Source organism: Macrosteles quadrilineatus, unplaced genomic scaffold (genome assembly GCF_028750875.1).
Source record: "Macrosteles quadrilineatus isolate MER2022 unplaced genomic scaffold, UCM_ALF_1.0 Scaffold_3__2_contigs__length_128488019, whole genome shotgun sequence".
NCBI classification, from domain to species: domain Eukaryota; kingdom Metazoa; phylum Arthropoda; class Insecta; order Hemiptera; family Cicadellidae; genus Macrosteles; species Macrosteles quadrilineatus.
The window spans coordinates 121,780,347-121,797,656 of NW_026542596.1; the positions used below are offsets into that span (position 1 = coordinate 121,780,347).

A 17,310-nucleotide genomic window follows, 5' to 3' on the forward strand; every position below is an offset into this window, starting at 1 on the left:
CTGCCAACAGAAATTAAAATATCTGGGCCATATTGTAGACGACACAGGCATTGGTACGGACCCCGAGAAGGTACAATCAAATCAAATCAAATCAAATCAAATATGCTTTATTCATAAAGTACAGTTTTGTACATTGAATGGCGTCAACAAACTTAAATCTATCTTAAATTAATAATTTACAAATTTGCATATCTTGGATCATTATGTACATTAAAAACCAAGAACCAGGAAATGAAAATAATCAAAACTGAATTAATTACTAATGCTAAGAAGGGAGGTGGAAAAATACTCTTCCAGGGAATATAACGCTTTCTCAATCTATTGTTGATTTTCCAGCTCCAAAGTCCGTAAAAGGAGTCCGAAGTTTTCTTGGCCTGGCATCTTGGTATCGGAAGTTTGTTCCTGATTTTGCCCGGATATCAGCACCACTAACAAAACTGCTTAAGAAACATGGTCAATGGGTTTCTAGTGAAGCTCAACAAGAAGCGTTCGAGACTCTGAAGCAAAAGCTTACTTCGGCTCCGATATTAAGCTGTCCAGACTTCACTAAGCCTTTCACCCTTCAAGTCGATGCCTCAAACGAAGGACTCGGGGCTGCATTAACCCAACAGTTGGATGATGGGGAAAAGGTGATTGCTTTCGCAAGTCGTCTTCTTTCTGATGGCGAGAAAAAATTCTCCACTACCGAAAAGGAATGTTTGGCACTCGTTGGGCCACTCGGAAGTTCCGACCATACATAGAGGGATACCATTTCACGGCTATATCGGACCACCAAGCCCTAAAATGGTTGATGTCACTAGAGAAGCCATCTGGGAGACTGGCTCGCTGGATCCTCGAGCTGCAACAACTGGACTTTGACATACAATACCGGAAAGGAGCTCTACATAAGGTCCCGGACGCCCTTTCTCGTTACCCGACGTTAGAATGCCCTGAAGTAAAGGGAGAAGAAAGAGTATTAAGCTGTGCGACCACTGGAAATACCACGAGGTCAATGCAGGATAGCGTAGTGGACCCAAAATATGACACGAGAAATCCCCAGAAGGCTAATTGGCTAGTTGACATTAGGGAAAAGTTAACGAAAGGAAAGTATGGAAGGAATTACACCCTTCGAGACGGGAAGGTGTACAAGAGAATTAAATCTCGGTCTACTAAGGGCGATTCTTCGTCTTGGTGGAAACTGTGTGTCCCTCCAGATCTTCAAGCCTCAGTACTGAAAGAAACTCATGACTCCCCTACTGCGGGACACCTTGGGATGTTCAAAACCATACAGAGATTAACAGCCCGCTATTACTGGCCCCACTGTCGGAAGGCTGTCAAGGACTATGTGCGAAAATGTGAGATATGCCAACGGCACAAGGTGGACCAACAGAAAGCCATTGGGAAGATGCACTTTCGTCAACCTCACGGTCCTTGGTATACCGTCACTAGTGACCTCGTCGGGCCGCTTCCTCGTTCTCGCAAAGGAAATCGCTTTTTACTGGTGTGTCAGGACTCTTTTACCAAGTGGGTGGAGCTAGCACCTTTGACAAACGCTACTAGTCATCAGGTCTCCAAAAGATTCACGGATCTTGTCCTACTACGATATGGTGCCCCGGAAGTTCTTGTCACCGACAATGGCACCCAATATACCTCTAAGATATTTTCCGCACTAACTCAGAGTTGGAACATTACTCACCAGTTTACTGCCCCGTACTCTCCCCAAGGAAATCCGACAGAGTGTTAAAAACAATGATCGCTCAATACGTGAAGGGTGATCATCGCGCGTGGGATGACCACCTTGACGAATTTCGATTTGCTGTTAACACCTCAGTTCACGAGTCAACAGGGTATACCCCTGCCATGTTAAATTTCTGTCGGGAACTAAAGCCACCTCACTCACTCTACGGCGCCTTAATGGAGGAAGGTGCCAATGAGAATGTTTCTACAGACGATAGACATCGCCAACGCATTCAGCTGATGGAGCAATTGAAGAATAAGTGCCAAGCTAGTCTGCAAGCATCGCACAACCGTCAGGCCCGCTATTACAACCTACGTCATCGTGAGAATCCATTCCAAATTGGTCAACTTGTGCTAAAAAGAACGCATGTTCTCTCTTCGGCTATTGATCACGTAACAGGCAAGCTGGCACCAAAATTTGACGGACCATTCAAAATTATCGCAGGGATAGGGCGAAACATGTTTAGGCTGGAATGTCAGGGGAACCAAACTACCTGCGTGGCTCATGCCAAGGACCTTAAATTGTTTCACTCCTAGACACCTCGCACTCCTGCACCGCGGGTGTGTCGCCCCTTCCTCCCTACTAACCCGACGATTGTCGTATCCTACTGATCCCGACACACATTCACTTTCTGTTACAGGCATGGAGCGAGAGCTTATAAAGGTCCCAAAACAGGAAATTGACAAACTGCGTCTACTACCCTTATCAGATGGTGAGAAAGGGGGCTACCTAAACGATCTGCATATAGACAGCTATTTGCGTCTACTAGAGTACTACTAGAGGTACACCCAGAAAAGAAGCAGGTTCACACGTATGACTCGATGGGATACAAACACCCCCAGGAGATGCGACAGCTATTTCACGCTCTGCAGAGATACGCGCGGGTGAATGACATTCCCTGGTCCCCGGAAGCCTGGCATCTGCAGGACACCTCTGATTTAGGGCCACGTAAAAAGAATGGAGTGGACTGTGGAATCTTTGTACTATGGTTTGCTGAGCTGCTGTCCAGGAAGCAACCCATCCCGCACGCTCCCTTCGAGTTGGACACCAAGTGGTGGCGTAATCACATAGTCGAGACCCTAACAAACCAACATTTGGGAAGCGTAAGTCTCCAAGGAGAAATCCCAATAGACCTGTCCGGTTGGGAATGGATGGAAGAGGCATCCAAAGGCAGCGCACCTTCCCCCTCACCAGCCATGGATTTGAACACCCTGATGGAGGCCCTGGGCGAAGCCTGCGACTCACCCATCGACCCGAAGCCAGCATTGCAGTCAGGGGAGGAGGATTGGGAGAAGGTGATCGAGGACGCCTTAGTCGGAGTAGCTGAGGGAGATCTTCTGCCTCCACCAGTCGTCGTCGCTTCGCCTGCCTCCCCTTGCTTGTCAGTCCAGGCGTCAGAAGAGCTTCTGGAAGACATGGACTGTACGGCCACTCCGGAGCAAGAAGAGGCTACGACCAGCACTGTCCCGGACGAACCCCATGTGGCCACTCCGAGGGAGGAGCCGTCGACGTTCCAGCCCAGAAGGTGGCGGCGGAGGAACAAGAAGAGGACAATTTACCTGCCCGACGGCACCAAACTGCAGGTGCCCAGAAAACTTTTGCTAGGTTACTAAAAAAAAAAAATATATTTATATAAAAAAAAAATAAATAAATAAGGCCCAGAGAAGTTATTTTGTTTTAAGGTATCTTTTTCGTTTTAGAAAAATGGTTATTTTTAGTTAAATCTTTCTGATGTTGTTACCAAGAAGTGGTAGAAGTGAATAAGTTCCGGAGCTGTGATTCTTTTTTGTTCCTTTACGTTAGAAGTGATTGTTTTTTGTTCCTTTTTCTGTTTTTGTATCATGGATATTTTTAATTAAGTCTTTACCCAAGGAGTTGTCAATTGTGTTAAATGTTTGTCTAGAGTAGGATAAGAGCCAAAAAGTGTAAGGCTACTAGGAATATATTTTGTTTACTTTGGGAAAAAAGGGCTACATTATTTTATTTCCAAAAAAAAAATATACCTTACATTATACCTATGAGTGGAAGCACCCTACCTTTCCGGTGGGCCCACATCTATCCTTCCCTACTCCCGAGATAGTTTTAGTTCTTTTTTTAAGGGTTTTTTTTGTTATAGAAGTTGAGAAGAGAATGTAACATATTTTTTTTTACTATGTTACTAAAGTGTATTTTATTTAATAGGAAATAGCCTGAATACTAGAATAAGATTACACCTCAGCTTGAAAATAAATAATTTAAATATTTAAATTAGTTATCAGAAATTATTACTTGAGAAAATTACCTATATGATTAGTTAATTTTATGTAGTGGGGAATTAGTACAAGTTTAGAGTGTTTGAAAAGCCCGCCAGTCCAGTTGACAGTGTTTAACGTGTAGGCCACCGACCATGCGCCGTGGACTCTTTTGGCCGGACCGGCGTGTCGATTCCTGCACACCACCGGACATGCGCACAAGCGGCTAACCATCTCTGCGGCCGCGATCGACTCCAGGGGGTCGGACAGTTGATCTACGACTCTAAATCCGAGCAGTTCGAGTTTTAACCTTCTTAGAATCCTTTTACGGCCGGCGTGAACCCTTGGAGTAATTAGTGTCCTGGAATTCATCTGGCGAAGGTAGGAGACGGCAATCAAACATTACCTAGTTTGTATTGATTTTCACTATTTTATCAACCTTCTTAAACCGTTAGTTCGTCAGCCTAACAGTTTGCTAAGTATCCGCTAATTACCTACTAATTGTCTCTTAACTGACACTAGCACTCCTCTAGCTAGTTGGTCAGCTTAATACTCCGCGAGATCCCTGTACTGACGCTAACCTTCTTAAACCGTTAGTTCGTCAGCCTAACAATTTGCTAATTATCCGCTAATTACCTACTAATTGTCTCTTAACTGACACTAGCACTCCTCTAGCTAGTTGGTCAGCTTAATACTCCCCGAGATCCCTGTACTGACGCTAACCTTCTTAAACCGTTAGTTTGTCAGCCTAACAGTTTGCTAAGTATCCGCTAATTACCTACTAATTGTCTCTTAACTGACACTAGCACTCCTCTAGCTAGTTGGTCAGCTTAATACTCCGCGAGATCCCTGTACTGACGCTAACCTTCTTAAACCGTTAGTTCGTCAGCCTAACAATTTGCTAATTATCCGCTAATTACCTACTAATTCTCTTAACTGACACTAGCACTCCTCTAGCTAGTTGGTCAGCTTAATACTCCCCGAGATCCCTGTACTGACGCTAACCTTCTTAAACCGTTAGTTCGTCAGCCTAACAGTTTGCTAATTATCCGCTAATTACCTACTAATTGTCTCTTAACTGACACTAGCACTCCTCTAGCTAGTTGGTCAGCTTAATACTCCCCGAGATCCCTGTACTGACGCTAACCTTCTTAAACCGTTAGTTAGTCAGCCTAACAGTTTGCTAATTATCCGCTAATTACCTACTAATTGTCTCTTAACTGACACTAGCACTCCTCTAGCTAGTTGGTCAGCTTAATACTCCCCGAGATCCCTGTACTGACGCTAACCTTCTTAAACCGTTAGTTCGTCAGCCTAAGAGTTTGCTAATTATCCGCTAACTACCTACTAATTGTCTCTTAACTGACACTAGCACTCCTCTAGCTAGTTGGTCAGCGTAATACTCCCCGAGATCCCTGTACTGACGCTAACCTTCTTAAACCGTTAGTTCGTCAGCCTAACAGTTTGCTAATTATCCGCTAATTACCTACTAATTGTCTCTTAACTGACACTAGCACTCCTCTAGCTAGTTGGTCAGCTTAATACTCCCCGAGATCCCTGTACTAACGCTAACCTTCTTAAACCGTTAGTTCGTCAGCCTAACAGTTTGCTAATTATCCGCTAATTACCTACTAATTGTCTCTTAACTGACACTAGCACTCCTCTAGCTAGTTGGTCAGCGTAATACTCCCCGAGATCCCTGTACTGACGCTAACCTTCTTAAACCGTTAGTTAGTCAGCCTAACAGTTTGCTAATTATCCGCTAATTACCTACTAATTGTCTCGTAACTGACACTAGCACTCCTCTAGCTAGTTGGTCAGCTTAATACTCCGCGAGATCCCTGTACTGACGCTAACCTTCTTAAACCGTTAGTTCGTCAGCCTAACAATTTGCTAATTATCCGCTAATTACCTACTAATTGTCTCTTAACTGACACTAGCACTCCTCTAGCTAGTTGGTCAGCTTAATACTCCCCGAGATCCCTGTACTGACGCTAACCTTCTTAAACCGTTAGTTAGTCAGCTTAACAGTTTGCTAATTATCCGCTAATTACCTACTAATTGTCTCTTAACTGACACTAGCACTTTTCCAGCTAGTTGGTCAGCTTAATACTCCCCGAGATCCCTGTACTGACGCTAACCTTCTTAAACCGTTAGTTAGTCAACATACAGTGTGCTAATAATCTGCTAATTACTTGCTACTTGAATCTTAACTGACGCTACCACTCCTAAGGCTAATTGGCTTTGATATTAGAACATAGTACAGGTATCATAGAGTACATTGCTGTATATTGCTAACCTCCACTAACAGTCCTGAGCTTATTGACACCAACCTCCCTTTGTTGGTTAGTCAATCGTGTCCTTTCTACTCGACAAACGGCTATTTCAAATTATATCAATTAAAGTATTCGAGCTGAATAGTCAAGAAATTTGTTAATTATCACCGTTCACCAGTGTAAAGTCATTCAATTTTTCCGATCAACGTAATTGATTATGATGTTATGATGAGTGGTTAAACCACCAACACCTGTGGGCTGGCCTCGCATGAGAAATACCACACTCTGAATCAATTACGTATTTTATTTTAAATTGTCCATATCTTTCAGTAATCCTAATTTGACTTGGAAGCTTTAATCCATCTATCCCAGAGAGATTAGAAATTACCGAAAGTATTCAGTAGCCTAATAAAAGGTTTGCCCTTATCTTTGTTTACACATTCGGCCTAATATTATTACAAGATTATCTGATAACTCCCGATTAACTCTGTCCCCTGGAATTTTCTTAGATAAAGAAACCCCACACTGCTAGACTGTCTATCCGACGCTCAAATCTATTTAAATTCTAACGTACACAAAAATGTGCGTTACACAGTTAGTCTGTTCTGACTCAAAATTCATAGATTTGCAGTACTGACAAATCCAATCTAACGACCCCAATTTTAAAAAAATTGGTATTTTTTAGAAGGGACTTCCAGAGCACATTTAACACCATCACTGCTCTTTACCTACTTAGTTCGATGGTTCACATTCCATACTCAAACTTAAACTCAATTACCACTTTCCTTCGGATCACTTTGCAGGAAAACTAAAACATTTTTGTGTCCCAGTTAGTCTGTTCTGACTCGAAATTCATAGATTTGAAGTAGTGACAAATCCAATCTAACGACCCCAACTCAAAAGAGTTGGTATTTTTCTGTAGGGACTTCCAGAGCACATTTAACACCAACACTGCTCTTTACCTTTTTAGTTTGATGGTTCTCTACATTTTTTTTCGTTTGGTATGTCTCTTTACGCCCGGTTAATGATTACATTTTCTTTTTCTTTTTATACTTTTCACACCCTGGGGTTAATGATAAAGTTTTATAACGCTATAATGACCCGAGTCAACATTGCCATTAAACATCAAGTCGTCACATACTTCTTCGCCAACTTCCCTGTGTACTTGAAAAAAAATATTCACTGATATATTGTAGTTCCACGTATCCAAGCGTACTCGCCATCTCGAGAAGGTAAAGTTTGGTACCACTGAACGTCTAACACTGATCTTGAGTAAGATTTGTCACCTACTATAAAATGTTTGTACGTTTCCCACTCATTAGCAATTATATGTACAACTTGCAAGCGGATTTCCCCATGATTATTCTGGTGGCCGTACAAAATAAATTATATTGATCAAAACAATAAGTTTCCGTTCCCTACTAAGGGTATTATTTCACATTCCATACTCAAACTTAAAATCAATTACCCCTTCAGATCACTTTGCAGGAAAACTAAAACATTTCAAAAATAAGTTAACAAATACACTTTCCTTGATGAAAATCGTGTGTTTACAAATAGAAACTCCAAGTTTAATAATTGCATACTGAAAGTGAGGTTATAAAAATAATAACAAATGTCTGACAAACATTAAACAGCTGACAAATAATTTATAAACTGTGTATTATATTCTTCAATAAGAATTGTATTGACTCAACCTTTAAAGGGCTGTAGGTCGTAGCCCTTAGAAAAAACGTAAATTCTAAGGAAGTTCGGCAAATCTACACACTATCCCCTTTAATTTGAGACATCTTGTAGATCGGTCCAGTAATTACTGAGAAAACAGTGTTACAACTGTGTATTAAATATATAGATTCCAATAAATGTACCAATCAAAAACTTTTAACTTTCTAGTTACAGTACATAAAATAACATTTTCAAACAATAAAACAAATAAAAAACTCAAAGCTTTAACTTGCTTTTAATTTTTAAATGATAAAATCAAACATAGACAAACAATGATTTATAACATCTGGCTAATATTATGGTTTGAATGAAATTAAACACGTGATCTTGCTTCTAAAAAGCATTGCTCACTTAGCATTGATTATAAAAATATCTCACTATATACTATGTGAACAAACAAAAACATCAACACTCTTACTACTAAAACAAACATACTTAGTCCTAAACATTGGTGTAAAAAAACATGTGTACTTACCATCAACGTCAAAAAGCGTCAAACATCAGTGGAAAAACATTGATGTATTGTAAACATCGGCTATTAATGCTCATTGATTCCTAGGACATAGATTTCCCATGGCCACACTAGATGACAAAGAATAAAAGTGTCTAACATTAATTTAACATTAACATTACCATTTCATATTAAGGGCGAAACGTCTGGCAATAGTTTAGTAGGGACGATGCGGTTGACGTCAAAAAACACCATGAACTCTTATGACATCGGCCGCGAAGGCCTACGTAAGAACATTATGGAAAGTATACTGTTTGATTTATATATTTGCGTGCAAGTGTAAGCTTAAGTATCATCTTGTGCAATAGGAATTCTAAACCTTGTTTATTTTTTACATTGGTGTGCTTGATTATTTTCTAGATAAAGCTATGTGTCAATAGTTCATATGAAAATAGCCTACTACAAATAATGTGCAATTTGAAAATACATCATCCCTAGAAACAATGTTGTTAGGGTGCCAAATGACAATGTTTCAGGGAGTGCACTCCGAATCTGTGTTTCCCCTTCCTTTTATAGATATTTAACAAATAGCAACAGTTCCTCTCTCATTAAAAACCAAAAATGTCATCCAAACAGTTAGAAGTCGCTCTAGTGCTATCACCTCTTGCGCAGGGACGTATTTAAGTATCTGCCGCCTCTAGGCAACAAAGTTTGCCGCCGCCCCTCCCGCTCCCACTTTTCAACGCACTCCCCGACCTCACTAATATCACCCCAATGGCCAATACATGCCCTGTCAGCTGGTTTTGTGGAAAAATAATTTGTAATATTGCATGCTGCATCAACAAATTTAATAACTTTCCATTACACTATGATGTTTTTAGCTGTTTTACATGTGTTAATTGGTGGCTGAAAGTTACGATTTTAAGCCCAAATGACGATTTAAAGTCATCGTCATTTGGGGACCGAGCAGGTTCTTACATCCCTAGGGCCGCAAAGTCAGCTGATCGCTTACTTTTTAAAACATGAATGCATATTAAATACACAATCAGTATCCATAGCATTGCAATAGAATTGTTTTATTGTCACCGCTGCCTAGCAACTATCTATTTTAACTTTTGCTGATTCCTCAAATTATTTCTTCACATAACCTTAAAGTTCTAGTTGTGTTTGAGCTATAGAGCTGCCGCTGCGTAGTGGTGTATGAAGTAAACAGAAGGGAGTGATTTCTACGTTTGTCACTAGACATAGCGGCCGGCACCACAGAAAACGTGGCACGGCGACCCGCACCCGCGGCGAGCGTGTCCGCCAGACCAATAGGGCAGCACGGACGGCACGGACAACTCTACACAGCTGTGTAATAATTTATTGACGTTTGTTTGACTTGGATGCGTTCTGAAATAGTTGTATACTTAATCAAAATATTTGAAATGGCTATTTTGCCGTTTCCAAAATTATTTGCTAATTTTTTTTTTTAGATTAAAATTTAGTTTTTTTTATTTTTTTACCCTCAAAATTTTGCCGCCCCTAAAATTTGCCGCCCTTTCCGCCTATTCGGAAATATGTCCCTGCTCTTGCGACCAGGTTGCGGCAACTGAGTTGCCTAGTTGTGACCGTAGCCTAAGGGTTGAGATAGTCTTAAACAGATTTAATTCATTTTCAGAACTACCCAATCTTCTCCTACCAGTCCAAGTAGAGTTTTTGCGCAGATGGAATGGTGAACTCAGATTTCTACAGCAGTTCAAGCTAAGAAGATTTTCCAGAGAGTTCCTGAAAAGAGGTTGTTTAAAGAGCAGACCAGCTAGTCCTGTAGAATCTAATGAGAATGGTCAAGACATCAATAAAATAGACACCAGAATAATGAATGAGTTAAGTAAAAACAACATGGAAATCGATGAAAACAAATAAAAATATTTTGATACTAAACGCTTACTTATTCTGCTCCTGAATCCATCTATACGAGTTGAATATCTATATGAGTTGCTACCTATTTACGTGAGTTGAGTCTTTTCTCCCAATCCTTGAACCCCATTGGTACGTTACCCGTGTTAAAAGAATCTTTTCAATTCTAAGAACTGATCTGAAACGGCTAGTTTACAAAACTGTCGTAGGTAAATAGTATTAACATGGGTATGAATGTCACTGTATTGATTTTTTATGGTTCTGTACTTTTTAATCATTTCAAATTTTACCTTCTTTGAAAAAAATGGTAAATTGTACAGAGATATTAAAATCAGACTTTAAATAGGTATTTTATTTTTTTATTGACAGTAAATCATCATACTAAATAATAATACTGTAATGATTATATCAGTTAATACAACAATTTCAATCTGCAAAATATTAAGTCATTCTAACAAAAATCATTAATCCAAGTACAAAAAGCAAAACTTAGATATAATGTTTAATTTCATAGAAATTAGCTGATTCTCAAGCTCAGAATATGATCACTTAAATTTAAAGCCAGGTTTTCCTAGATGCGGAAGAGGAGAGCGGAGGGCGGAGAGTAGAAAAGCGATTAACAAGGCATGCCGCTCCGCTTCTAGGAAAACAGTAACATTTAATTACCTAAGACAAGAGGAGTCCGCGCTCCGTTTCCACGCCTAGGAAAACCCAGCTTAACATAAAATGCTTGTTTTAAATTAACTTAAAAGATGGACTAGACTTGCAAAACGAAAAAATTGTCCGCTGCTGGTCTACTGATTTTTGTTTAAATACAAAACCATAATAATTTCATTTTTAAGAGTTGTTAGCCTCCGGATTACGTTTGAATATTTATAATGGTTTAAATACCTGCATTCAGTAATCCAATATGCTGCTTGTGGCAACTATAGTTTCGGTTCACAGGGAACCATCTTCAGGCCGTACAAGGCGTCGTTATTCACTTCCATATATGAAGGTCGTCATTTAATAAATAAGTACATAGAACACGAACACACGAAAACGCACATTGACACGAACATTTAACATAAAAATACCGAGTACTCGGGAACATGAGACAGGTGACGCGACCGGGTGGAAGGAGAACTTCCACCCGGCCGCGTCACCTGTCTCATGTTCCCGAGTACTCGGTATTTTTATGTTAAATGTTCGTGTCAATGTGCGTTTTCGTGTGTTCGTGTTCTATGTACTTATTTATTAAATGACGACCTTCATATATGGAAGTGAATAACGACGCCTTGTACGGCCTGAAGATGGTTCCCTGTGAACCGAAACTATAGTTGCCACAAGCAGCATATTGGATTACTGAATGCAGGTATTTAAACCATTATAAACCATAATAAACTTCAAATTAATGATTTAACTGATATTAGTTCAGAATCAGATAAAAAAAAAACAATTAATAAGTTCTCTGGTCCATCTATACACTTGAAGATGCCAAAATGAACAATTCAATAAATCACCATCAAGCATAGATTAAGATTACCAATCAAAATACCCTCAGGGCTTGAAATTGCCACCAAATGTGTATGAGGATTGGAGTAGTTTTTCTGATAACTCCCGCCCAAGGTTTAATAGCCATTTTTAAACTTTACGCTTGCGCTTATAAATGGCAACACTGTCACTCTCATCTAGCCGTATGTACAGAATGTCCTGTAATTAAACAGTCAAACTCCGGGAAATGATTCTACGAGTGAAAAAAAATCGTAAATGACAAATCACTTTAATGATTTATTTCAGGAAAAAATTTACTTGGTCCAATTCAAAATGGTGGCAATTTTAATTTTTATAATTAAATTACCATGGCTGATTTTATGAAAAAATGGTATGAATACTTTGATTTAGCATTTAAAATTAGGTACCTAAGAAACAACCTAAGGTAAAAAAGATCAAAATAATATAAGTATAATTGAAATATCCTAATTTTTTGTTTTAAAATGAGGTAATAAAGTCAAGCTATTCTTTATTCAATATTAGCGAATTTCCCTATAGGGAAGTAGCTATTACCGTAGGTCTCATGGTAAGACCTAGGCCTGGGACCGATTTACTTTTTCATTTTGATGTCCCCAGAGGCCAAAAACACCATTCGTTCAAATTTTTATATATCTATATTTAGATATATATATATATGTGTCCATCCGCACGATAACTTAAATAATTTTTGTCCGATTTTGATAAAATTTGGTTTGAAGGTGTAAGGCGGGATGAAGTTGAATGAGTTCGCGAACCAGCATGATCGGACTATGGGAATGGGGGTTTATGGGATAAAAATAGGTTTTTCCCATTTTTGACCCTAAAAACACAAAATTTAACAATTTATTTTTAAACCATTTTGTAGAGCTTAAAAACCAAATAATTTAGTATATTGAAGCGTTATTATGCGCCTAATTGTTACGGAGAAAATTCATAAAAATTGTAATTTTAAAATTCCCATGTTATTCTTATGGAGGATAAGTCAACTGTTGTAGTTTGCTTGTTTATGAACATATTTTGATCAAATTTGGAAAATACATTAATTTCTTACTAAACCACAGTACCTTTTAACATTTTACATATAAAAAAACTTTTTTACCCTCCCTGTTGCAGCAAACCTAAGTACTCATTAAACTATTTCTGTTTAAATAGGGAATAAATGTGATATTTTTAAGGAGACATTTTAGTTTAAATCCAATCAGGCAAATGGAAATTCGCTAAGTCTGCAGGTTTGCTGTGGCGGGGGTATTTTTTTATCTTGGTCGTTTTATAGGATATTTTAAATTCTAAATAAAAGTGATCTGACATTTTTTCATTAAACCAGCTATTTTTTGGAATTAATTTATTAAAATATGTAGTTAAACTGCCATTATTTAAAAATTTTGAATTGGGCCAAATAAATTTGTTTCTATAACATATCTCTTACTTCTACCATACATACTATTGCGGTTTGAACAATCCAAAGATAATAAAATTCCAAATGGCGGAGATCTGGTTAACAAAGCGATTATAGAAACCCCTATGGTTACATATTACCATAGATAAAACCTATAAAACATAGTCCCTTAGTAGATTTCCCATCCTTATTGAACAGCTGAAGCCAATTTTATTGTTAGTTCTGTCCGATTTTCTGTAGATGTCGTGTTTTGTTTACAATTTGTTTCTATTATTTTAGGGTTTAGTCTAGGAGCTAGGCCAACTCCCGTGTGCACTTTAATGTGCCCTCAGTTTTGTTGTGGGGCTTTATTTAACACCTTTGGGAGCTTAAAAAAATACTGGTCACGTGGTCCAAATCATGGTCGTTTGGCCGCCATATTGGAAAATGGCCGCCAAAACGCTAGATTATTTGCTAATACGTATCTCCGCACCCAGCGGTCCGATTTTAATTTTCTAAAGCTCATTTTACTCCATATGTGATTGCAAACAACTTTTGTATTTACACTTTTTTGCTAAACCCATTATTTATTGAGATAAATTAACATTTATAATATTTCCAGTAACGTTGTGGAAATAATTGTTGGTTAATGCGTCCATTCGTTACAAAAGCTTAAAACTATCAATTAAAAATATATTAAAAGACTTAAACGTGTGTTTAAAATATATATTTACTATTAACTTACATAGAGACATTACTATTTACCTACTGATAAAAGTTATATAGAGACATAGTCTTCCAAAACTTAGGGTTTCAAATCTTATCAAGAACAAGAATTGCAAAATTATGTATGAGGGTTCTTGCAATTGTCTGAAACACTACTCTTACATTTACAAAAGTCACAGCACATTACTTTCAATCTTCTACAGGGACATACAGTTTCTCTGAAACACGTCTGGCAATTACATGGCTTAGGGAAATCTTCAGGGAACATTGGATCATTTGTCACTTGTGGAATCAGAGAATCACCTTCCTCTACATAACCATAGTCCAAGGGATTAAGTTTCTCAGATGGTTCCAAAGCATGGATCCATTTGTAACATTGCAAGTAGCTCCTTTTTTTATGAAGACGGATAGATCTTGAGGTTGGTGCTAAATCTTGAAAGTTTCGTAGTTTCTTGTGATGGAACTGATGAAAACGCAATTTATCCATTGTTGATGAACTTGAAGAAAGTGCTCGAACCAAAAATTCTTCTGCTTTTTTTCCATGTCCTCATTTAATGGCCCTTTTCCAAACTCTACCAAGAGGTCTCCTGCACAGGATTCAGCTGTTTTTAAAGCTGCTAATTTCGTACTAACCTTGCTTGTAGTGTCGCAGCCAGTTAAAGAGTGAATGGCTGGTAAAGCTGTTAAAACAGTAAGTGGTACTCTGTCTTCAAAGGAGTGAAGTGGGATGTACCGCGATGTTTTGCCTACTCCAAAAGCAATCCACAGCTCTTTAAGTCCTAAGCTTTTCCACTTCTGTTGGTATTGATAGAGTGCACTAACAAAAACATCTGTATCAGTAGAACAGATAACTACGTTGCTTAACTTTGAAGACAATGTTATGTGAGAAATATGGCTTAAGATCCTGTCATCGGCTTCTTCATGTTCGGGTTCCAAAGTAGGCTCTTCTTCAACTATCCCGTTTTCAATAGCAAAACATCTTGGCTGACCATCTTTTACTACACCACCGAGATAAATGATAGAAGACGCAGTGAATGAATCCTCTTTCCGGGATATCCATTCAAAAAAGTAAGCTTGCAACAATTCTTTATTTTTAGATGAGGCCCAGAAAGCGTCAGTATCCACAGGAAGTGGCGTGTTGTCATTTGGGGCTCCATATTCTACAGGTTGTTTCCTTGATCGCTTGGACCTCTCAAACCCTTTAACACTTTTTTCATTATAAACGTCGAAAACAATATCGATGCGTTCACTTTTGTAAGATGCTTGGGATATAGCTTTCCAAATGCTTCGTACCAATTCTTCATATGTCTTCAGTTTTAAAGATTTAGTTGGTACCTTCCTTGCAAATGCCATAAAATCTATAACTGTTGCTTTGCCAGGTGATTGAGGAGTTTCGGAATTTGGTGGTGTTTGTAACTTTTTTCAAGTTCATGAACCAGCTGCGATTTATCTGATTTTGTCAGAAATCCATTTCTGGTCAAAAACAAAGATGTAGAAGTTAATTCATAGGACAAAAGATGATTTATGTCATATCCTCGACACCGTGAAATGTCAATTAAACGCAGAGCATGGGCGGTTTCATTCTTTACGTCCTCTTCTAACGGATTATGGGGTTTACTACTCTTTTTTTTAGTCTCTTAATTGGTTGCATTAGACTGAGTGACTTATCTTCAAATCGTTCACTCCGAAACTGAGTGTCTTTTTCTTGTCTTTCTTTAAATCATTTTCCTTTCAATATGTAAGGTCTGTAGCAGGCTAAATGATACTTTATGCTATTTTCATCTTTAATGCCTTTCAACACATCGTCCTTAATAACTTCAGTCGCACTTTTAATGTTTTTTATACCTTTTTCGCTTGAACTTAATTGCAACGGACGTTTGACTTTTTTACAGAAAATGCACAAGTCAATGTCTTCATCAACGTCTCTACGTCTCTTTCTATGGTGGACCAGATTCACGGTGTCACTCATCTTATTTCACTTGAAGTTTATCTACTCTTTCTGAGATGTGAATAAACTTTATTTATAAGTAAATACTTATTGAGTAAAGTAAAACCTAATTGTTAAGTAAATCAAATACTTATTTAGAGGTGAGTATAATTTTACATTAAATTAACTTTGTGTGCTTAAAGTAAATAGGTACTTATAGAAAAAAGTAAACACTTAAAAAAAGAAATTACTTATGTTTTATTCACATTGGACTATTTACTTAAGATAAGTATAAGTAAATACCTACTTAAAGTTTATTCACATCGCAGTTTATAAACTATTTCTCTCTGCGACCTTGCACTAAAACCAACCATATTTTACCAACTAAACAAACAAACAAGAAACCGTAAACAATGAATCAGACATGTAAACAGCTGACAGTTTATATCGCTAGCGACAGTAGCGGAGCGAAATACTGGGGCTATCGATACTTTTAAGCTTTTGGAACGAATGGACGCATTAACCAACAATTATTTCCACAACGTTACTGGAAATATTATAAATGTTAATTTATCTCAATAAATAATGGGTTTAGCAAAAAAGTGTAAATACAAAAGTTGTTTGCAATCACATATGGAGTAAAATGAGCTTTAGAAAATTAAAATCGGACCGCTGGGTGCGGAGATACGTATTAGCAAATAATCTAGTGTTTTGGCGGCCATTTTCCAATATGGCGGCCAAACGACCATGATTTGGACCACGTGACCAGTATTTTTTTAAGCTCCCAAAGGTGTTAAATAAAGCCCCGCAACAAAACTGAGGGCACATTAAAGTGCACACGGGAGTTGGCCTAGCTCCTAGACTAGTTAGTTTCTCATTATTTGTGTCTCACTGTTTGGTTATATAGCTAGTAAAGTTCTCCAGAGTTTTGTACCTATTAAGGAAACTTAGATCAATCATAACGCAGCCTTACTTAAAGACTGTGTATCATTCCCTCTTCCACAGCCACATAATGTATGGACTGGTATTGTGGGGACACGCTCCTGCAGCCCATGATGTACTGCTGCTCCAAAAAAGGCACTCAGAATTATAACATCCTCGGAATACACTGAGCATTGCCATTGCCGGCCTATTTCCAAAGATCAGCAGATACTTACCATCTACAATCAATACGTTTATGACATACTTATCCTCCTAAAAGAACGCGAAGGAGAATATTCTAAAAGGGAATATCAGCACAGCTACAACACAAGAAGAGCACAAGACCTGGATATGCCACGCTGTCGCTTGAGTCGCACCCTAAAAAGTTATCCCCGCTCTGCAATACAGTAAAGGTTTTCAATACCCTGCCAGTTCGAGTGCGTAAATTGGAACTACCGAAATTTAAAAAGGTTGTTCATGGAGCCCTAGTGGATAGGCCATTGTATTCATTGGGAGAACTCATTGAGGAGCCTCTTTTTAGATCCTAGCT

The 17,310-nt window shown here is 38.5% G+C and overlaps 1 protein-coding gene across 1 annotated transcript in view; it reads left to right on the forward strand.

The window, feature by feature from the left end:
* Nucleotides 1-10,954, forward strand: part of LOC128989513 (translation machinery-associated protein 16 homolog) — a 37,152-nt gene extending 26,198 nt beyond the window's left edge. Inside the window, exons 5-6 of the mRNA XM_054411410.1 lie at nucleotides 10,061-10,270; nucleotides 10,875-10,954. Coding sequence (XP_054267385.1) covers nucleotides 10,061-10,270; nucleotides 10,875-10,954 — 290 coding nt within the window. The remainder of the gene's footprint in view (nucleotides 1-10,060; nucleotides 10,271-10,874) is intronic.
* The last annotated feature ends 6,356 nt before the right edge of the window (nucleotides 10,955-17,310 follow it).